Here is a 23,770-nt window from a genome sequence, read left to right as displayed (position 1 = left end):
GAGTACACATGAAGTGTAAAATCAAATTTTCATGCTACATCAATCATTTCCCTGTTAAACAAGTATAGTTTTATTATAGTATTATAGTATAGGTTATACTTCCATTTATATTTTTAGGAAATAATGATAGAACTAGATTGTTTTTATAAGAGAAAGAGTACACATGAAGTGTAAAATCAAATTTTCATGCTACATCAATCATTTCCCTGTTAAACAAGTATAGTTTTATTATAGTATTATAGTATAGGTTATACTTCCATTTATATTTTTAGGAAATAATGATAGAACTAGATTGTTTTTATAAGAGAAAGAGTACACATGAAGTGTAAAATCAAATTTTCATGCTACATCAATCATTTCCCTGTTAAACAAGTATAGTTTTATTATAGTATTATAGTATAGGTTATACTTCCATTTATATTTTTAGGAAATAATGATAGAACTAGATTGTTTTTATAAGAGAAAGAGTACACATGAAGTGTAAAATCAAATTTTCATGCTACATCAATCATTTCCCTGTTAAACAAGTATAGTTTTATTATAGTATTATAGTATAGGTTATACTTCCATTTATATTTTTAGGAAATAATGATAGAACTAGATTGTTTTTATAAGAGAAAGAGTACACATGAAGTGTAAAATCAAATTTTCATGCTACATCAATCATTTCCCTGTTAAACAAGTATAGTTTTATTATAGTATTATAGTATAGGTTATACTTCCATTTATATTTTTAGGAAATAATGATAGAACTAGATTGTTTTTATAAGAGAAAGAGTACACATGAAGTGTAAAATCAAATTTTCATGCTACATCAATCATTTCCCTGTTAAACAAGTATAGTTTTATTATAGTATTATAGTATAGGTTATACTTCCATTTATATTTTTAGGAAATAATGATAGAACTAGATTGTTTTTATAAGAGAAAGAGTACACATGAAGTGTAAAATCAAATTTTCATGCTACATCAATCATTTCCCTGTTAAACAAGTATAGTTTTATTATAGTATTATAGTATAGGTTATACTTCCATTTATATTTTTAGGAAATAATGATAGAACTAGATTGTTTTTATAAGAGAAAGAGTACACATGAAGTGTAAAATCAAATTTTCATGCTACATCAATCATTTCCCTGTTAAACAAGTATAGTTTTATTATAGTATTATAGTATAGGTTATACTTCCATTTATATTTTTAGGAAATAATGATAGAACTAGATTGTTTTTATAAGAGAAAGAGTACACATGAAGTGTAAAATCAAATTTTCATGCTACATCAATCATTTCCCTGTTAAACAAGTATAGTTTTATTATAGTATTATAGTATAGGTTATATTTCCATCTATATTTTTAGGAAATAATGATAGAACTAGATTGTTTTTATAAGAGAAAGAGTACACATGAAGTGTAAAATCAAATTTTCATGCTACATCAATCATTTCCCTGTTAAACAAGTATAGTTTTATTATAGTATTATAGTATAGGTTATACTTCCATCTATATTTTTAGGAAATAATGATAGAACTAGATTGTTTTTATAAGAGAAAGAGTACACATGAAGTGTAAAATCAAATTTTCATGCTACATCAATCATTTCCCTGTTAAACAAGTATAGTTTTATTATAGTATTATAGTATAGGTTATACTTCCATCTATATTTTTAGGAAATAATGATAGAACTAGATTGTTTTTATAAGAGAAAGAGTACACATGAAGTGTAAAATCAAATTTTCATGCTACATCAATCATTTCCCTGTTAAACAAGTATAGTTTTATTGAGAAAGTGTACAAATGTATTTTGAGATAGGAAGTTTTGGGAGATGCAGACCCTTTGGACCCTCCGTAGGTGAGCCTCTGCTCCAACTCAAACGATCTCAGTAATTTAGGAAAAAGTGGACGGTGGGGTGCACAAGGGGATTAGGGGTTTAAACTCACCCTTCAGTAAGGTATAATGGGAAAATAAAAATTTACTATATATAGTATATAGAGAAATCACTCATATCCTGAAAGGATAGACGAATTGAGAGCATAACTCGCCCTTGATGAAATTCTGCGACACCACTGCAATGAGTATTGTGACAGCAGTCTTCAATTTGTTAGGTATGGATATTTATATGGATTAAGCACGGTATGGTTCATAACAAACTCCTAAGCCAAGTCAGTTTGTGGTTGACACAGATCCGTAGCCTGGGAGGGGTGGTTGTCCCGGGTGCTGATGGCAAGAAGACGCCGAACGAGCGAGAAGAAAGTAAAAGTGTTGGAAAAGAGTAAAAGATGCGTCACCCCGAAAAACTATTGGTACCCTATTAAATCAATATTATTATCGGTTTCAAAGAAATAGATTTGTTAAAAATTTCTCTTGCTCGCTGCGCTCGCAATCCCAACGTTTCAATCATAGTCAGTACAAGTTTTTACTTATTACTTAAAGGAAACCGCCAAGCAATGACTTATAGTATACGTAGAAGCGCTTTCAAAATCAGAAACGGTCAAAGTCTGAAATATGTGTTCGGCGTTTTGATGGTGATGATGATGAGTTCATCTTTTTCAAAGACTAATCACTATCAATGATTTCTTTCCAATTTGAAGGAATTTATTGGGATCATTTCTCCATCTACTAATTCTATCGGCAGGATTATTTTGTGTATGTGTGATATTTTTATCTATATGCACACAAAAGTTATACACACATTATATATATAAGTGGATGATATACGTGTGTGTATATGAGTTAGTACAGGGCGCAAAATTTAGACCTGTTGACCATACCAGTGTTCATTAGAATGGTTTCTGCCTAAACTTACAGGGCTGCACAGTTTCTGTTTCGCACGAAAATAATTGTCACTGAGTGAGAGAAAACACGGAATGTGAAGTCTTTCTTTATGAAACCGAAGGCCAAGCGGTGAAGGCTCTCATAATTTGTACGTGAGAGATACTGGCAACCATCATTTTTGGGTTGGCGAGTGCGTCTGACTGAAATTTTGCGCCTTGAGTTAGTGTATTTTTAATATGTTAATTAATAATAAGTAACCTTAAATTCAGAATTTTCATTCATTAAGAAATTAAGTAATTACTATAGTTTCAAACATGCAGTAGCCAAACTACATTTTGGATTTTAGATAAAAATATTTAACTCTTCACCTCCATTGATCAATATTAAGAAATTCACAAAGAAGACTCCTTCTGAGCTTCAGTTACATTTCACAAAACATATTTTTACTTAAAAGTGTCAAAATTAAAATTATAAAGTTTTTATACCGTAAAGAATCGAATCCTATTTGTATGGCCACATACAGAATTAAATTACAAGAGTTTACAATTATTACTGGAAATTGATGCTGTCACCCATTTCCTATTGAAATTTCATTTCTTATCGATAGTATGAAACGTTGTAAATAGTTGTAAATTTCCATAACTTTTCTCCAAATGAATTTGTATACAACGGAAGGTAGTTTTGTCAAGTTTTAACAAAATATCCAAATTAAGCCTCTTGAAAACAGCTGAACACATATATATAAGGTAAGGTGATTGTAGGGGGCGCCGAAATCTCTAGCTACGGCTCTGGGTGGATAATATTGTGATGATCAACATAGTGAGTTATTACCTTTCCTCCCACATTATCATTCTATCAGTTCTTTTATAATCGTTGACTTTCATAAATCATTATTCTCCTTTAGCCTAAAGGTCGTAAAACATTTAATTAAAGATTTAATCTTCTTTACTTTAATACCGAAGAACACGAATTATTTTTCGAAATATTTATTGCGAGATATGATCACAAACAAATGGAATTTACTTTATACAGCCTTATTGTGTTATGGTTGAGAAACATAGTCGCTTACTCTGACAAGTAAAGGTTCTCTCCCAAGAATCGGGGATCCGGAAACTGCACATATATTTAGATAGAGGAGGGCCACGAAGCAATACTGGTGAAATATGCCGGGCCGACAGCAAAGGATAAATCCAATATATCCGCCCGAAGGTCATGCCAATCGACTTTTGCCAGCAATCTCTCATCCACTTGTCATGGGCAGATTGAATTAATCTTTTGAAGATTGATATATGTGTGAACACTACACATCTTTTGGTTTGAAATTTCGCGGACATTGACGTATTGAACCCAATATGGCCGATCAAAATGTCAGTGTGTCAACGACTCGTGTAATGTTGCATAGTTTTGCAATTTTTGCAATTCGTTCTTGTACCCAGAATTTTGCATAGACTGGTACGAAATGCCACCCCAAGAAAACAGGAGCGAAAACAGGAGGAAATAGGAAGTTAATACAAATATCTCTCCACTCGAAATACGAAGAACACTCAAATTATTGGATTAGAAAGTGAGAAAACAACTATTCTTTAAGAAAATGATGTTTTTAAAAATATGACAGCTCACGCACCCATCCACCTGTGAAATATCTAGGTTCGCCCATGCAAGTACAATTCTCAAGGCCTACCACAAAAATTCTACGGGGAGCTTTCCCGGATTTGATTCCCGGTGGAGGCACTCGGTCGAAAAAGTGTAAAATGCTTTTTCAGGTCAGCCACCCTGAATGAGGTTTTCCTGGGTTTTCTTCATTCACACCAGGAAAATGCCGGGGTGGTACCTAACTTATAGTCCCAGGACGCTTCTTTCCTTCCCTTTCCCCGGATTGTGTGCTTGCCGAGGGACGTCATCCCTCAAAACGTGACGGGCTAAATGGCCTTAGATGTCGAAAGCCCAGAAATCTAAATCTTAAATCCCTAATAATTTTACATTTGCGCTGTTTTACCTGAATATATGAATATGAAAATATTGTATATTCAGTAAAAAAAAAAAAGAAAAAAAGAAAAAAAAAGAAAAAAGAAAGCATCAATTAAATTAGAGACCAAACTACAATTAACCAAGTTAGCAATCTGATTCTTACTACGGACATGAATTTCAATTATACGAAGATGAATTTTCTCCCTTTCAGTCAAAAGAGTGGTTGATTTTGTTTACAATTTAATACTATTCCATAGTTTCAATTGAAATTTGTACCTTGTTATTTGTGAATGCAAAATTAAACAAAATTGCCTCAAACTGTTACAACTTGTCACTCAACATCGCTGTCTAATAAAAAAATCAATGACCCTATTACAAAAAAGCAACGTAATAAGAATATAGTTAATGAGATAGTAAATTAAAATATAGGTATACAGACAGGTGCGCACCAACAGCAACTTTTCTAGTAGTTCTATTTCTGTTTCAAGTTTTAATGCAGTAGTTTATCCACCAAACCATATTTAACACCGTAGAAGAAATTAAACCGTGATATGAGGCATGACTAGGCTTGCCAACATTGGAAAATAAAATGGTGATTAAAGGCCATATATAAGGCCCTAGAGGGAGTTCAATATTTCTGCCAAAAATATAATATCTCATGAGTCCGTCAAGTTAGGAAGATGAAACTCGGTTTATAAAGTCTTCATTACTAATGAGGAGAGACGTGTTTCACGAAATAGGGTATTTGCCCAACCTTCTAGTTTTTCGTGTCTCTAAACCAGAGACATTTCCTACAGTGGTTATCTTTTTTTTCTTAATCTGATTATCATCAACCGAAACAGAAGGGACACCTGCTGCATTCTTAGCAACACCAAAAAGGGGGTGGGTAGTATTTCGATGCACGCTATTATGAAATGTCTCCGATAGACAGGGTTGCAGAGTGTTAGATAAAATTGTGTTGTTTTTAAAAATATGGTAAACTAAGCATAGTTGAACTAGTTCAACTGGAAAAGAAGCATAAACTAAGACTTTAAATGTAAAATGTCTGTTTTACAATAATTTTAAAGAGAAATCACAATCTAAAAGTACTGAATGATCTAGGCGATGATGAGCGAATCACTTCCACTCTTTTATATAATAGTACTATATAGATTATGGTATTAGTGTTATCCAACATAATGTCAAGATAGAATTTTCGAGATGACACCGAACTCTTCCAATAAACACGTTTTTAAAGACAACACTTCCATGCCTCCTTTTCAAGACGAAGCAGTCTTAAATCTCGTCTCTTGGTTAACACTATTCTTAATCTTTGTTATACTCTACGTATAAAACATTTTGTTTCAAACAATGGGAAATTTAATACAATTTCCTTCAATACAGCCTATCTGAATTATACTGTACATAACCTAAGAAGAGGGCCGCGGTGGCTCAGTGGTAGAGCGTTCACCTCTGGTGCTTGGGGTCCCGGGTTCGATCCCAGACCCGCCAAGTGAACTTTGTGGTGGACAAACACCGTGTGCGTGGGTTTTCTCGGGGTTCTCCCGTTTCCTCCCACTTTCTTCATTCCACCATTTCATTCATTTCTCATTATCACCGTCTCCTTTAGCCTAACCGGCATAACCGTGGGACGTAAAACTCAAAGATTTCATTTCATTTCATAACCTAAGAAATTAATGTGATTTATTGAAGAATCCGTACATCCGGTGTATTGTCTGTAATTAATTATTCTCTTTTTCTTAACTCTTTTAAGCAATGAAAGAAATCCAGTTTGTACCTTGAATTGCTCAGATACAGTATTTTGCCTTCGTAATATGAAAAATATAATACTGAGAATATGATGACTGCTAGGATTGAGTCCTAAATTGCAAGCGCATGCCACATACTTCAGGAATATTTAGATCTTCTTCGACATAAATGATTCATGAAAAACATTCAATCTTATTAATAATAAAAAAAAAATCATAGTTAAATTTTATTTAACTTGTGGCAACCCTGCTTATTTTATTATGAAAATCTCAACCCCCCGTTCTGGTCATTAGCCAAAATTTTCCCGTCTGTCATGGATTTCCAGTTCATGATCAATAGCAAGATAAGTTACTTGAGCAAATGTCCCACATTTTAATGGTTGGGCAAAATATACTTGAGCATCTGACCCGATCCCGTATTTCCTATTTTTGGAACTTTCCGTTTTAACGGCAGAAAAGCGGCATTTTCTGTTATTTCCTTCACATTGAAATCGAAGTTGGCTGTAACGGTTGACCCGAATAAAAATGAATTTTTGACCATAGTTAGTGCCCCCCCCCCTCAAGCTGGTATTTTATCATATCACATTAAAAAGTGTATCCTAAGAAAGTAGGAGTTCAAAATTTCTGCAAAAATAGGCCTAAAGTATCTCATGTTTTTTTTTTTAAAATATATAATTACGCTTTCATTCAAAAGTGTGTCCTAAGGATGGTTCAAATGTTTTCCATAAACTTATTCTCCCCGTGCGAAGAACGGACATTTCAGCTAGCGCAGGGTCTAATTATAAAATTTATGATCTCTATTATTTACTTCACATTTCCGGAATGTTTCAGTAATTCGTTAAAATTTACTACACGTAAAACTCTCACTGTACCTAAAGGGCCGCGGTGGCTCAGTGGTAGAGCGTTCACCTCTGGTGCTTGGGGTCCTGGGTTCGATCCCAGCCCCCGCCAAGTGAACTTTGTGGTGGACAAACACCGTGTGCGTGGGTTTCCTTGGGGTTCTCCCGTTTCCTCCCACTTTCTTCATTCCACCATTTCATTCATCGCTCATCATCATCGTCTCCTTTAGTCTAACCGGCATAACCGTGGGACGTAAAACTCAAAGATTTCATTTCATTTTTTCTCACTGTACCTAAGCCAAATAGCATGTTATCTATCGTAAGCAAAACTCTATCGAAGCATCAATAATACGAGTAATGCATTAAGCCTAGCTAAACAACCTCAGAAGCGGAAATAACAAGAATGTATATGTAAATAATAATCCATTTTGAAAGAATACCATATATGGAAATGAACTCTTTGATGATTTGCTCACAAATTAAGTTAGAAGCTATCTCTTTACGTGTATCGATCTATTCCCAACAGATGCCCTAATTTCTGGTTACCCAAACAAGAAATACATTTATATTCAAGGTACATTATTCGATTGGATTCATACAGATTGGAAGAGTAAGACAGAGCTTGTGACTTAATTCTGAAATCAAGCCTCCCCCTTCCACAAATAGTGCGATCGTGTAGTCATGAGCCGTTCCAAAACTCTCCCCCCCTTCTTCCTTCTTCTAGCCTTTCATGGAATACGTAAAACTCTTTCCCTCCAGCAGCCGAATACTAATCACAGAATGCTTGCTTCGGAGCTTAAAAACAGTTTTGCTTTACTCTCATCCCTCTGTCCTTACATGCTTCACATGAATGAGTTTCCAATAATTTTATGCAAGGGTGAGTATGGAAATCACATAAAACAGACTAGAAACTACATTAATTACAATTCGATTGGGTTTTGGCGCATAAATCCAAACATTCTGACTTGAAACTTGCATTTTAATTATATGCGTAAAATTGCACAAAAATTGAATCATATTACGAAGCGTTTGCAGGGTTCATTATTTTTTTTTAAATTTATTTCAAATATTCTCTGATAACGAAATATTTATTAGTTATTTTATTATTTATAACTGTTCATTCTAATTATGGACTACACATTAACAGCGGAGGTTCTTGATGGAAATAACTTCGAAAAAAAAACGCTACAAAACTAAGGGAAGAAAATTCACCTAACACACTAATTGTTGTATATAAGGATTGCTAAGGTTCCGCTCGTGTGTTCTCTTGACTATATTGATATGAGCCTGTTTTCAACGTTATAATCTTAACTAGTTGTGGTTATTTAAGACTAGCTGAAATGCCCATTCTTTGCACGGGAAGAATAAGTTTATGTAAAATATTCGAACCCCTTCATTCCCTTAGGATACGCATAGGGAATGAATTTGAACTTAAAGGGCAACAGGAGTGTCACTATTCATCGCATGCATCTCGTTTTCTACTATGATGTGGGGACTTTCGTCCATATATATACTAATAAAAAACGTGAAACTTCTTGGAGAACCTTGTCACCACCCCCCCTCCCCCAAAGCAAAATCTGAGATGACTTTATGTTGGATTGGCAACAGTGCGAACTTAGTGGTATCATAGAGTATGCCAATGTCCCCTCTATCGATATTTGCATAGTACAAAATTTCAGGAGCTTTTGTCCATTAGTATAAAAGTTACAAGGGCATTTCAAGATAAATGGTCCACCCTGTATACATACATAGAAGCTGAAATGCCCGTTCTTCGCACAGAGAAAGTAGGTTTATGTGAACTATTTCAATCCCATCCTTCCCTTAGTATAGACATACGTGGAATGAATTTAGATTTCAACGGCATTAGCAGTGTCACCATTCATATTATGGATTGGACACTTAATATAGGTTTCCGATTATTTTTGCATTTCATCATCTTCTGATCCCACCAAAATATACTAATGAAGGCCAAACTGGAACGGGAGCGGGCGGAACAACACCAAAAACTATAGATTGGACACTTAGTAGGGGTCGTTTTCTATTACTTTTTACATGTTATCCCCTTGAAACCTTAATCTTCTTCTTGCCGAAAATACGCGTATGCTAAGTTAGGCCAAGTTACAGTCAACCATCAGAAATTACCAAAATCGTCGCAGCGATCCACAATTTCGCAGATTGTTACATTCGTTTATATATATATCGGGTATTTTAAAATGGCCCACGGACCACAGAGCATTATTCTACAAGTCAAAATAAAGCAATATATATATATATATATATATATATATATATATATATATATATATATATATATATATATATATATATACTTGACCTTTCGAGTCATCGTCTGGAGACACAAATTGCACTATGTGGCAACGTCGCAAATAAAGAACCGTAGATTAGATGTACCAATGTATCAAATAGCTATATCGATTCTTTCCAGATGGTAACTAAAGTTGATATTGATTGATACTAGCATCATTTATTAGTGTAGCAATCGATTCAACTGCTTTGTTGAATTCGTAGAGTAACGCTAATGACTCCAAGTTAATCTGCGACGTTGCCACATTGTGAAATTATGATTCCTCATAGCGGCTGAAGGATGCCCCGGAGGGCATTTCATCACACAACATTTTCGCTTTATTTTGACCTGTAGAAGAGTGCCCTGTGTTCCGTGGGCGCCATTTTTAGAACACCCGATATATATATATATATATATATATATGTGTGTGTGTGTGTGTGTGTGTGTGTGTAAATTATTCATTGTAGCTTTGAAAATTCAAGATTGCTAATAAAAGTCCAACTGACCAAAGCAGTATATATATATAAACTTAAAATATATACACTGCTTTGGTCAGTTGGACTTTTATTAGTAATATATATATTACAGGCCCATATTTAGGTAAGTGCTATTCTGTGCTCGAGCACAGGGCGGCAGAATTTAGGAGGCGGCAAAATTTTCGATTTTTTAAAATTCACAATAAAGTAATATTGAACACTAGCAAGCCGTAGAGTCCCGCGCAAGCGCGAGAAAATATGTTCATGTGTTTAATTCGCACTATATTACAGTAGTTACTAAATAGCTAGCTTATCTGATTATTTTTAAAAAGTCATCCTCTCCCATCCCCACCCCAAGGGGTGAGAATGAACTTGAACATCATGAAAACTGATACTGTTAAACTCAGAGACCTCAAAAACTATGAATTCAACTGTCGTTTTCGATCACTTTTAAAATCTCGCTTCCCCGCTGCGGAGTGGAGTATTACCTTGAATTCATTAAAACTGTCACTATTTGTATCAACGACCCCAAAAATTGTGAATTCAATTCTAATATAGGTCGTTTTCGGCGAGGGAGGGGGGAATTTTGTGCGAGGGGCGGCAAATAATTTAGGGGACAGTGGCGCACAATATATATATAAGAACTGGCAGTACTGTGCCTTTTAGTGTTGCTAGAACTGGTAAGCATGTTTTCGTACGTGCTTTAAGAGTTGTTTATTGAATGAAGTTGTGTCGAGTAATACAGCTGTGAGATTCGTAAATTAACACAGAAATAGCGTGCTTTCATCAAGTCGCCTAGCTTATTGTATTTCTTCACATATTGGGGAAAGCAACTTCGTGCTTATCCTGATATATGTAAAATGCCCCTCCTTAAAACGGAAAGTCTCAAAAACGCTGGGACAGAGGTCCACTTGTTCTAAATAAAGAATTTATATACTAATGGATATGAAACCAGATAAACTGAAGTCACTAGTCATATACCTAGGTATTGACAATGTTCATAATTAATTGTTACATTTAAATTGTGCTATACTATTTCGGCACTGTCGCTTGATATCTTACAAAAGCATTTAAAGCGTGTTTCAAATAAGGGCACTTATTCAGAACTTCCACATATCTACATTATTCGCCCGAATATATGCCACACTTTATATAAATTTCAACTGTGGAAACTAGGATGCGACTTATATTCGCGACCTTACAAAAATTGCGACATTTAGTCATATCTAATGCACTTAGAAATTTGCTAATTGCTCATTTGAAATAACAATAATGCAACAATAGCATTATAGAAACCGCCTGCTATGTAAGTACCGTATTGTTATCTAGTAATAGAATTATTGAATCTGTGCCTTGATAACATATTCTTTGATGTTACCTTTAAGCTTATACTGGTATTCATTTCTACTTAAGTGGCTCTAATGGTTTGTTGCCAATTTGAGCGGTTGTGTAGAGAACGGAGAATCATCATAAAGGCTAAGGATATAGCATAGTTACGTAAATTTCCCTCATTCTGCTGGTAAATGATTGATTCCCAGCATTTTCTTTTCTTCCCTTGGCTTATATTCGGGTATAGTCTTTCTTTTGCGCTCCTTCAAACGGTAGGATGTGCCTTATATTCGGGCCAATACGGTGAATAGAATCCTTTCCCACACTGATTTATTTTTGTAAGTGGGAAATTTGAAAGCGTAGTACCATAAACAAAAATTTTTCGCATCACTCTTATCGTTCCTGGGATATTGGCCAAAAAATGGCCGATTTCCGGAGATTTAAGGACCTATGTTTCGGGAACCGTAAGTCATAGAGAGATGATATTGGTGTTCATTAATACGTACAAGGATGGTGAATATTTTGGTACCGATATTAGCTGGTAGCCACTGGCCAAATCAGTGACCAGTTGGACAGTAACCATCGGTTACTATTTTATACCAAAATATTCATCCTCCTCTTAGGTATTGTTTAACACCAATATCATCTCTTTATGACTTACCGTTCCTCAGATATTGGCCAAAACAGTTCGAATCTCGGGAGATTTAAGGAGAAATATCTTGGGAACCGTAAATCATACAGAGATGATATTTTTGCGAGAAACAGAAGAAGGTGCGGATAAAAATATTTACTTTTAGATGTAGGAAGAATCACAGTTATCTTTCCCACTCCATCTCTCCATTCTTTTTAAGTGTGTTCTGGCAATGCTCTTGGGGCATTCTCAACTGGTTTTTATATGTAATTATTTTTTGGCGCCAAAATACTTTAACATGTCGCACTTCCTGACTGAACTTATACAGAGAAGTATTCTTAATGGTATCAAAATAAAACTCGGTGTATAAAAATAGGAATTTCATTTATTTATTTATTTATTTTTCAGGTACAGCGAAACAATGACCATCACATAGGAAATTGATATCACAGGATAGGATTCAAAATAAAACAAAAGATCAACGTTATAGTAGGAACTCACTCACAAGGTATGTCTTCGTCCTTGAAGTTTACAACCAACAACGAGGAAGAAAAACTTAATAAAATAACGTGACTGAATTAGTGAAAACCATAACGGTGTTAACGTATAAATCCTGTCTCCGAGAGAAATGGGTTTACAGCTGGCTGATCGAATTTCTTAACAAAACTGCGATTATACACAACTATACGTCTCTCAAATAACATCATTTTACTTAGCTATGTTTGGTATACAAACCGTCTTGTGTATAAATGTCATTTAAGAACCTGTCTCTATAGTAGAAGAACTATAGTTTGGGCCAAAATGTTAAGTTATACCATTATGGTTTTTATCCATTCAATTATGGATACAAATTGCGATTTATTAAAAAAAAAGAATAACCAAAGGTACTTCTCACTATTCGACATATGCATCGCATGTCTGTCGGTCTGTCTGTTTTACGGTAACTTTCGTAAACATTTTAACCTTTTTGTTTTAGTAGTTTTGATAGTAAGTACATTAAATACATAGTAGTTGAAAAATACCAGTAGAATATACAAATAATAGATCAATAAAAAAGAACAATTGTTGCATCTATTTTGCTTGAAGTATAGTTTTTTTTTTCAATATATAAAATGTGAATACAATACATAAATAAATAATAAATATATATAACAATCTCTTAAAAATCTTTCAATTTTACGTCTCACAGTTGTGCCCTTTATGCTAAGGGAGACGAATATATAACAATCATTCATCATATATATATATATATTTAAAAAAACTTGCTTTACCCGATGATAAACAACTCTAGTTCATACGTTATACAAAATTACGATATAAATATGGTACATGATGCCATCAGAAACAAGACTGCATTTATTTTTATTAATATACGAGGCGCTTTCGGAAAGTAACCTCCGATTGGTCACTGTACGTGAAGTAGTGGGGGCAGTGTTACAATCTTTGCACAGACGTGCGCGGTAGATCAGTCTACAACCAAACGTGGTAAAGTGAGGGTTGTCTGTTCACTAGTTCCACTTTTGTAGCGTCTCAAAATGTCTGCTGCAATAGAAAACCCCGACAAGTGCGAAGTGCAAGCTGTTATACGTTTTCTTACGGCAAAACAATATTCGGCAGCAGCTATTCATCGGAAACTTTGTGCCGTGTATAGACCAAGTGTGATGAGTGAAGATGATGTTCATAAAAGGGTTCGTTCATTTAAAAGTAGATGAACAAACGTTCATGACGAAGAGAGGAGTGGTATTGCCATCAATGGTCACTGATAAACTCGTTCAGAAAATTGATGGAAAAGTTCCTGAAAATAGACGTTTCACAATCTCAGCGCTTTAGTGATGATAAGGAGCTGAAAGATGCGGTCACAGGCTGGCTCAAGGCACATACGGGAGATTTTTATGCTGTTGGATTTCTAAGCTAGTGCAGAAATATGGTAAGTGTTTGAATGTTTATGGAAACAGTTTTCTGATGTATAAAATAAATTCTTCTAATTTACTTTTTTGGTGTTTCCTTTTTTAACCAATCGGAGGTTACTTTCCGAATGGCCCTCGCACAACAGATCTGGGGATTTAGTTGCAACTTTTTGAGTATCGTGTAAATGTTGTACACATTTCTTAGTGCTATCAAACTTCTGTTTGACTGACCATGCTTAAACTTGATAATATTTCAACTTTTCTCATTAAAATACCAAAATTAATTTTGTAGCGTTGAAAAATTCGTTAATCTTACAATATTTCTTTTATGAATGAATTCTAAGAAACTCCATATACATTGCATCACGCATTCTTAAGTTATTGAGAAGATAATATTTATCTCAAGGAAGGCATCTTCTGGATGCAACGGCATCAGTGAATCTGTTTCAGCAATCGTTTGGAAGTCTAAGTTTACAATTTAAATCTCAATATTCAATAATAAATCTCAATTTAAATCTTGAAATATCACATTTTGTGTCTTTTGCCTGACACATATTGGTTTTATTTACTTTTTATTACAGACCTTCATCGAAAACAGACTTCTAATCTAAGTGTAATGCAATATTCAAACAACGACGGCCTCCTCTAGCTCTGTAACAGCATCATATATTTGTTTAACACAACTATTCGCTTAAAACATATTTGTAGTCAGTATTTACAATTGCCATAGTCTGATGTGCATTGAATAATAATTTACTTCCAGCGAAGATAAAGCAATAGTTAAACAGAATGTTTACAAACAACACCGACAAGTTTGGTAGGTGATTCGTAACTCCAAGATAAGGCAAAGTATAGATCAACTTCGGTGCAGAAATCCGTCATTTCGTAATTATAGGCTGCCGAAAACATGAAAAGATGGAACTTTAAGGTCCATAGCTCCAATCTACCGGGTCAAGACTTGCCCTATCCAAATATCCAAGTTCAGAATCCTGTAGTATTTTCGCAACAATTTTTATAGAGGTAGTTGGTCAGTACTTCGAATTATATGCCCATAGCCTAACTTTCTCTATAAAAACGGTTGCGTGAGTACTTAGGATTCTGAAACATACATTTCTGGATAGCGTACATACGAGTTCCTAGGTGAAGTCTTGACCCGACTACGGTAGGTCCCATAGTTTTGGAGCTATGGACCTTTAAAGTTCATATTTTCATGTTTTCGGCAGGCTATAACTCTGAAAGGAAGCATTTGTTCACCCAGGTTGGTCTATACTTTGTCTTATATTGGTGTCAGGAATCACCTCCCAAACGTTGTCGGTGTTGTTTTAAAAACCCTGTATATTTCAATAAATAATATTGACAATCATATAATTGAAAACATAACTACCTTAGGAAAAGCAAAAATTTAATTCCGTATAGATCTATTATTTTCAAATTATATATTTTTAAAAAAAAAAAAAGTATTTACAATCTAAACAGTACAACATCGTGCTGTTAAATTATTTCGTTTTTGATTATCTTAAAATTTCAAAGATAATTTGGGATTCGCTTCAAATACAATGTAAAACCGGAAATAATCAATGAAGGTATTTGACTTAAATAGATTCAAAACTTAGCCTACTCCTCACCCGCAATGTGAGTCATAGGATATTCTCTTATTATTAATAATACTGTCTACATAACATTGGCTTGAAACTGTACACCTTTAGTTTCATTATATTGGGTCTTGTAGAACATTCCTGTCACACATTTTAAGGCTTATTGTGTTGCTTACAAATAGGATAAAACCAACTTACAATATTTTTATTCCACTAAGCTTTTTGTCTTAGGTAATCGCGGTACGCAACTACTATTTTCTCTTGTTCATACGTTTCTACAGACCCTGGTCTCATTAAACGAATATTGATAACGGCTCGTTCTGGTGACAGGTCATAGAACCGAACGAGATAGCAAGCGGCCATCACTCCTGTCCTGCCTCTGCCCATTCGACAGTGGATTCCTACTGGCTGCAACAAAAGATTGAAACAAAATGTACATATAACATGATGAAAAGATATATTAAGGTATTAACTGTCCTACCTCTTTAATAGAGAACAAACTACTGATCTTTATTAATCTCGGTTAATTCCCTCCGAGATATGTAGAATAAGAAAAGTTTATTGGTTAAAAATAATAAATAAAAACTTATTCTCTGAATATTTAAATAAAAGAAGCAAAATATTTATTTCTGGTTCATAAATTTTGTATTTACAAATCAAAAGGTGAATCAAGTGTTGTCAGATGTATTGACATTTTTATTGCCAATATTTATTCTTAAAATTATTTTCTTTAAAAATATACTTATTATGCGTGAGACGGTTATGTAATGATCTTTGATAAATCTTTGTAACCAACTCAAGTTCGTGGTCCATGTTCGGGCAGCTATTTATTTGTAACCGCCTGTAGTTCTGTTCGCTGTCCTCGGCTCGTGGTATTACCAATAAGTATACTCCTGATACTTTAACTTACCTGGACAGGACGACGAAGACCTCTCCAAGAAAGGTTACAAACTGTTTCCCAAAAAGCTCGTCGGTCTCAATAATGAGATGAGCATTAGGCGCCGAGAGGTTCGGGTGTCTCGTCTCGAAAACCTCACGGACGATCAGACGGTCATCCAGACCATAACGCACACAAACATCACTCATACAAACAACGAAAACACACTGGATTAATTGACACTATACTTATTTATTAGAACACTATTTTGAAAAAAAAAATAACGAAGAGAAATGAATACAACACTGGACACTAATAAATTTTGCCGCGGAAATTACGTTTTGCCCTATTCGGGAAATATAGCCCTTTCTATATAAATGATTATAATTCAGGTATCACTATAAATACTTTGCTCACACCATTAACACACTTGGGGGATTAGCACTGGGGAAAAGTTGTCTGGATCGTCCCACGATGAATCCAGTTGTTACGCTGAACAGTCCTGCAGCGTAAAGGTGAATCTTCGAAAAAAAGATCTGCCCAGTGGGATACTGATATTGGTGGGCGCGTATATAACTTTTTAAACGCACAAGGTCTGAGGACCTGGGATTTCACTGATTGGGGCTAGCCGTAAGAAATCGTCCTTCACCGGCTAAATAGCTTGTGCCCCTTAACACAACTTATGTTTGAAGTTCAACGCGAGATGCGTGGTTGCATCTTCCAGACCTGGAGTCAAACTCCCTGAGCATCCAAGCTCAAGCTACGGGTTGCAATGGTCAACAGAAAAGTGTTGGCAGTTCATTTCAAAAATCACTCGGTTAACTCACCTGTATGCACATACGAACAGAATACGGAAAACAATTTATGTTAATTTTAGTCAACTGCCTATAATGCACTAGACACGGCGATAACACTGGCGTGAGAAAGTACAGATAACGAACTACGAAAATTGTGAGGCTGGTGCCACTTTGGCTACTGGGACATCTGGTCAGCCCGTATTTCTCTAATCTATTGTAATGTTTCCATAAGCGATTAACGAAAGCACTTAATTCAGTTCCAAATAACTGCAGAATAAATACTGTGCATATAATGAGTCAGGGAGAAACACTTAAATGGTTAGTCACTAACTGAAATGTTCTCAGCAAAAGCAATGTTTTAAATATATATATGAAAAAACGATGAAAGACTTCTTTGTCCAATTGTGTGGGAAAGAAGCAATTCCCACCAAAGAAAGAACTTATGTGCGTTGCAGAATAAAGTATAAATTGAAAATAATGATCACTGTCTTTACGAAATATACAGTGTGTCCACAAAAAATCCTTCTATAACCTGGTAGCGGTTATATATGGTGTCCGAAAGTGGAACGACCTGTCAAGTGCACACGTAGACAGGTTGAGAACCCTTGGCCGTCTGCCGAGGTACGAATAAAATTAGGTTTTTCACCTGAAAATTTAAAATAAGTTAGTTGGCAACACTGTCATATGGTGTGAGACTTACGTGTATGAACGTTGAATGGTTTTTCACCTGAAAAAGGGCTATTTAAAATAGTTAAATAACTAGTCCACTCACTACAACATGATGAGGTTCCTGCATGAGCAATGTCCAATCCAAACGTTCCATGAAGTAATAAGATCCTCTTGAACAATTGGTGCAGTTGGGTTTCCTTATCTTCCGTTTCTTCACATGTTGAAACCATGCTGTCTTCCTGTGTAAGTATCCTCCATGATTCTCCAACGATGAGTTGATGAGGGGAGAAGGGGAGTTTTTTTTTTTTTTTTTTAACACTGGTGTGAGAAACGAGATATGGTTATAACACCTGTATGATAACTTTTTTTTTTTTAAGTTCGCAGAAAGCGTTTATAGGGCTATTAAAATTCTTATTAAAAAAAAAACACACACACACAAATACTTTTTGTAAAATGTTTAAGTGTTCCGTTTCGATCACTTTATTTGATATAATATGAAGTAAATACGTTATAGGGCTATTTAAATGCTTTTTTTTTGTTTTTTTAACACTAATAAATTCTTTTCATAAAATGTTTAAGTGTTCCGTTTCGATCACTTTATTTTGTGTAATATGAAATAAATATACACACACGATAACTATTCATGAAAACATCGACTTGAAGAATTATCAAATATCTCAATAAAAATTAGTAAATATACTGATATCTGTATTTAAAATATAATAATATGAATGAATAAGCAAATAGCAAAACATGTTAAAGGTACTAAAATATTAAAATTATTGTTAAAGTTTTGATATCACTCTAATATATTTGAAAAATATGAAAATCATTGAAAAAGTAAAATGAATGGAAATGTAAACACATGATAAACTGACAATATATAAACAAAATAAGATTTTCACCTGTATGTCCCTTTTTTTTTTTAACTGTGCCTCGTGTTGTTTGGTAGAAAAGAACGAAAAATCGTTTTTCAAAAAATAAATAAATAAATAAACTTAAGTGTCAAAATTGACGTTCATAGTAATTCCAAGAAATAAGCATGATTCTGCATATCAAAGAAAAGATCGTGATTTCGTTGACATGTATGAAGAAAATTTGGCACGCCATAAGATCAAATGCCATCTGCTCGTCGTGAAAATCGAGACTTTAATTTAGTAATGCTCAATACAACAAATGGTTTCGTTCTGAAACAAAGTTATTATTAGCGTAGGCCTAGAATAATGGTTTTTGTTTACTTCCATAAACGTAAACATTGTAGGGTTACCAAAATAGATGGGTATTATCTGCAAAAAATTTATTAATTAAAATGTTGAAAACTATTCAATATTGATCCAAGTTTTTCAAAGGTCTGAATCAAGGAAGTTGACTCGCTAGTCCAAACATTCCTGAAAATAAATGGTCATTATGCCATGAATTGACCAAAACCATAGGTGGGAAAAATGTGTAATACTACACGTACTTACACACACAATATGCCATCGACACCTGCGAGGGAAAACTAGAAACGTGGAAAGGCCTGCGACCATAGGCACTTACAAAATGTTTCTATACATAACTGAAATATCAACACTAATATTCAGTAAAATACACGTATGTTCCCTGGAACATAACGTACATCATCCACCTGGAAAAAGATGTGTAAACACACGAAATACAAATGCTCTCCTAGCATCGTAAAGATATGTCTCTATAAGACAAAATACATGAGACCGGTGAAAAGAAAAACATGGGATACAAACAAGAATATAGTCAACGACATTACAACTTTCTGGTCAATCTAAAACATCAAGATTAAATTCCATACAAGACAGTTATGTCACTCCATGACAGTTAAACTTTCTTAGGCATCTTCGCTACAAAATTTTCAAAATGGTCTTATTAACATATTAAAATTCAGTCATCGAGCATATGAAATAATTAACAAAGTAATTTTCAAAAAATCGTTATGGCTTCATGCTGTTGGAAAGAAAGTAAGTTTATCATTCGGGATCTATATCAATATCTGTAAGACGGCTGAAACCTCATAAATAATGGGCCATGTCGATTTTTGAAGAAAATCATCCGTCATTGGCAGTATGGCTGAAACCTAAAGATTTATATTCTAAAACCTTTGGCCATGTTGATTTCTAAAATCCTCCATACTGTTTGTTATGGCTGAAACCTAAAGGTTCGTTATCCAAAACCTTTGGCCATGTTGATTTTTTTTTTAAATCCTCCATAACAAAAATAATTTTACTAAAAAAAATTCCAAATAGTTTTGGGACATACTGTGATTAAAATATAGCTTTCAGAAAATTAATAAAAAAAATTACAACACCTTAACATACAAGTACACAATATAGTTACGATTCATAAACATTAAAATATTCACTAGAATATTACTAGACGTATAAATATACTAAAAAAATTAAACTAAGAATACACATATCTAGTTACAGGTTACTATTAAAATGAAAACGAAAATCTAAGATTAACACTGAAAAGAAATTTAACATTGATTATAAATGTAAAGTTTCATATTCTACGCATGAGATTACATACTAAGTTTCATTTACAAATACAGAAATATATACGTAACTAACAACTAAAATTTTTCTTATCTATATATTCTCCTTTTCTTAAAAGGAAATCAAACTAATTGTAAATCATACGTATGATAACATGTAATAGCATATTTAAGAATTTCAAAAGTGGGAAGGGATCCTGAAAGAATTTTTAAAATTTTAAAACACAATAAAAATATATATTATAACGCCAAAATATCTTCCCACTGGCTGAGGGTACGGAAATCTCGCCAAGATTTCAAATTGCTTTTAAAATGCAATTCCCCTACGTATGTGATACGTTAATTATTTATTAAGAAATCTAAATTCAAACATCTGAAATAAAACAAGAAAAAATTAATAACATTAAACTAATAGTAAGTCAGTGATAAAGTTTGCAACACAAATGCACAGCTGACTGAGGCATGAAGTGCTACACGGAGCAAAGACAAAAAGAGGAAAAGAATTAATCAGCTGTATATCATCCGTTATTCGTAACCATAAGCACAGGTGGTCGAGAATGCAGCGACTATCTTATCAAAATAAAGAAAGAAAAACGTGTTATCTGCTCATTGCCGAACAGTTAAAAGCTGGAAGCAAAAAGGAGCATTAAAAGAAATGCGTAATTCTTCTTTTCGTATCCAGGTGTTCTATCAAAAACTAAAAGCAAAAGAAAGAAAATGAATACATGTTTATCGCTTAGAAATGCGTCGCTCTCCTAGGAGAAAAATTTGTATCAACACACAAAGTCTTGGTTACTTTTTTTTTTTTTTTTTCTATGATTACTGTTTCTGCTTTGATAATTACGGTTTGTTCGTCTATTTCTACGATGTTTACCTCTCCGTACAAATCTATGTTTAATGTCACACAAATTGCGGTTCCTGTCTAGTATGTGATAACTCATATTACGTGGTCGTGATTTACAACTCCTTCTCTTTCTGTTACTACCTTTTCGAGTGCGGTCTTGGTTCTGATTCCCTTTAAATTTCGTATTGTTTACGCTCCGGTTTGTGTATCTTAGCTTATTACAATAACTGTAACCTCGTTTGCGCTTTTTTACTCTGTGGTTAGTGGTAGTTATTTTTGTGCGTTTACGACCTCTGTCGTGCATAATCATATGTTCGTAATTTTCACTAGATTCTGAATGAATAAAATCATTGTCAGATTTCTTACGAGGTTGGTTTGGACTACCTGTCTCTGGTTGGAGTTCAGATTCCTGCGTTTCCTTTTCATTAGCAATGTTAGTCTCTAGCTCAGGTTTCAATTCCAATGTTTTGTTTACGCTAGGGATATCAGTCACTAATTGAGGTTCAAATTCCGGTGTTTCGTATCCAGTAGGAACATCTAACTGTAACTGGGGTTCGCATTCCGGTGTTTTGTTTTCAGCATTTACTATTTCCTGGTCGTTTTCACAACATTCTTTCGGTACAGTGTCTAAACTCTGACCTGATTCATTATTAGGCTCGACAAAATTATCTTTATTTTCATTCCTAACTTCTATCAACTGATTATGGTTCTTTCGCCCTTCTTCTACTAATTTGTTAATATCCTCATTAGTTAAACCCATTTTATGTAAGAGTAAATCTAGTTTCTCATTAAATAAAGCTAGTTCTTCTTGTGTGTATGGCATCTTGAACAAGAATAAACTTAAAACGTACCATAAAATATACTATCACTAAAGAATATGATTAAAATCACCTGAAAGAGATTTTTTTTTTTTTTTAATTCCTGGTACTGAGCTGAAAGAGAAATGGTATATTAAAATATTGATCTTATGAGTATTCGAGCACCAACGGTCTCGATTCGGGTCGGTAGTTCGGGCGTCATTTATTTGTAACCAACAGGAGTTCGAGTCGCTGTTCGGGCGTCCATTTATTTGTAATCGATTGAGTGTTCAAGTCCTCTGTTCGGGCAGCTATTTATTTGTAACCAATCTCAAGTTCGGGGTCCACGGCTCGTGGTATTACCAATAAGTATACTCCTGATACTTTAACTTACCTGGACAGGACGACGAAGACCTCTCCAAGAAAGGTTACAAACTGTTTCCCAAAAAGCTCGTCGGTCTCAATAATGAGATGAGCATTAGGCGCCGAGAGATTCGGGTGTCTCGTCTCGAAAACCTCACGGACGATCAGACGGTCATCCAGACCATAACGCACACAAACATCACTCATACAAACAACGAAAACACACTGGATTAATTGACACTATACTTATTTATTAGAACACTATTTTGAAAAAAAAAATAACGAAGAGAAATGAATACAACACTGGACACTAATAAATTTTGCCGCGGAAATTACGTTTTGCCCTATTCGGGAAATATAGCCCTTTCTATATAAATGATTATAATTCAGGTATCACTATAAATACTTTGCTCACACCATTAACACACTTGGGGGATTAGCACTGGGGAAAAGTTGTCTGGATCGTCCCACGATGAATCCAGTTGTTACGCTGAACAGTCCTGCAGCGTAAAGGTGAATCTTCGAAAAAAAGATCTGCCCAGTGGGATACTGATATTGGTGGGCGCGTATATAACTTTTTAAACGCACAAGGTCTGAGGACCTGGGATTTCACTGATTGGGGCTAGCCGTAAGAAATCGTCCTTCACCGGCTAAATAGCTTGTGCCCCTTAACACAACTTATGTTTGAAGTTCAACGCGAGATGCGTGGTTGCATCTTCCAGACCTGGAGTCAAACTCCCTGAGCATCCAAGCTCAAGCTACGGGTTGCAATGGTCAACAGAAAAGTGTTGGCAGTTCATTTCAAAAATCACTCGGTTAACTCACCTGTATGCACATACGAACAGAATACGGAAAACAATTTATGTTAATTTTAGTCAACTGCCTATAATGCACTAGACACGGCGATAACACTGGCGTGAGAAAGTACAGATAACGAACTACGAAAATTGTGAGGCTGGTGCCACTTTGGCTACTGGGACATCTGGTCAGCCCGTATTTCTCTAATCTATTGTAATGTTTCCATAAGCGATTAACGAAAGCACTTAATTCAGTTCCAAATAACTGCAGAATAAATACTGTGCATATAATGAGTCAGGGAGAAACACTTAAATGGTTAGTCACTAACTGAAATGTTCTCAGCAAAAGCAATGTTTTAAATATATATATGAAAAAACGATGAAATACTTCTTTGTCCAATTGTGTGGGAAAGAAGCAATTCCCACCAAAGAAAGAACTTATGTGCGTTGCAGAATAAAGTATAAATTGAAAATAATGATCACTGTCTTTACGAAATATACAGAGTGTCCACAAAAAATCCTTCTATAACCTGGTAGCGGTTATAT

At 34.5% G+C, this 23,770-nt stretch overlaps 1 protein-coding gene across 3 annotated transcripts in view; it reads right to left on the bottom strand.

The window, feature by feature from the left end:
• LOC145663826 (dual specificity protein phosphatase 23-like) overlaps positions 1–23,770 on the bottom strand; it is a 75,652-nt gene that overhangs the window by 34,914 nt on the left and 16,968 nt on the right. For 2 of the 3 annotated variants that reach the window (XM_081729920.1, XM_081729922.1), the window contains exon 3: positions 12,437–15,979. The exons of the other annotated variant lie outside the window; for it this stretch is intronic. In XM_081729920.1, coding sequence (XP_081586046.1) covers positions 15,785–15,979 — 195 coding nt within the window. In that variant the 3' untranslated portion in view covers positions 12,437–15,784. Of the gene's footprint in view, positions 1–12,436; positions 15,980–23,770 lie in introns of those variants that run through there. 3 annotated transcript variants of the gene reach the window in all.

The sequence above is a fragment of the Thermobia domestica genome, chromosome 11, assembly GCF_964235325.1.
Source record: "Thermobia domestica chromosome 11, izTheDome1.hap1.1, whole genome shotgun sequence".
NCBI classification, from domain to species: Eukaryota; Metazoa; Arthropoda; class Insecta; order Zygentoma; family Lepismatidae; genus Thermobia; species Thermobia domestica.
The sequence above is the reverse complement of the archived record's forward strand: the minus strand, read 5'-3'. Positions and strand labels throughout refer to the sequence as shown.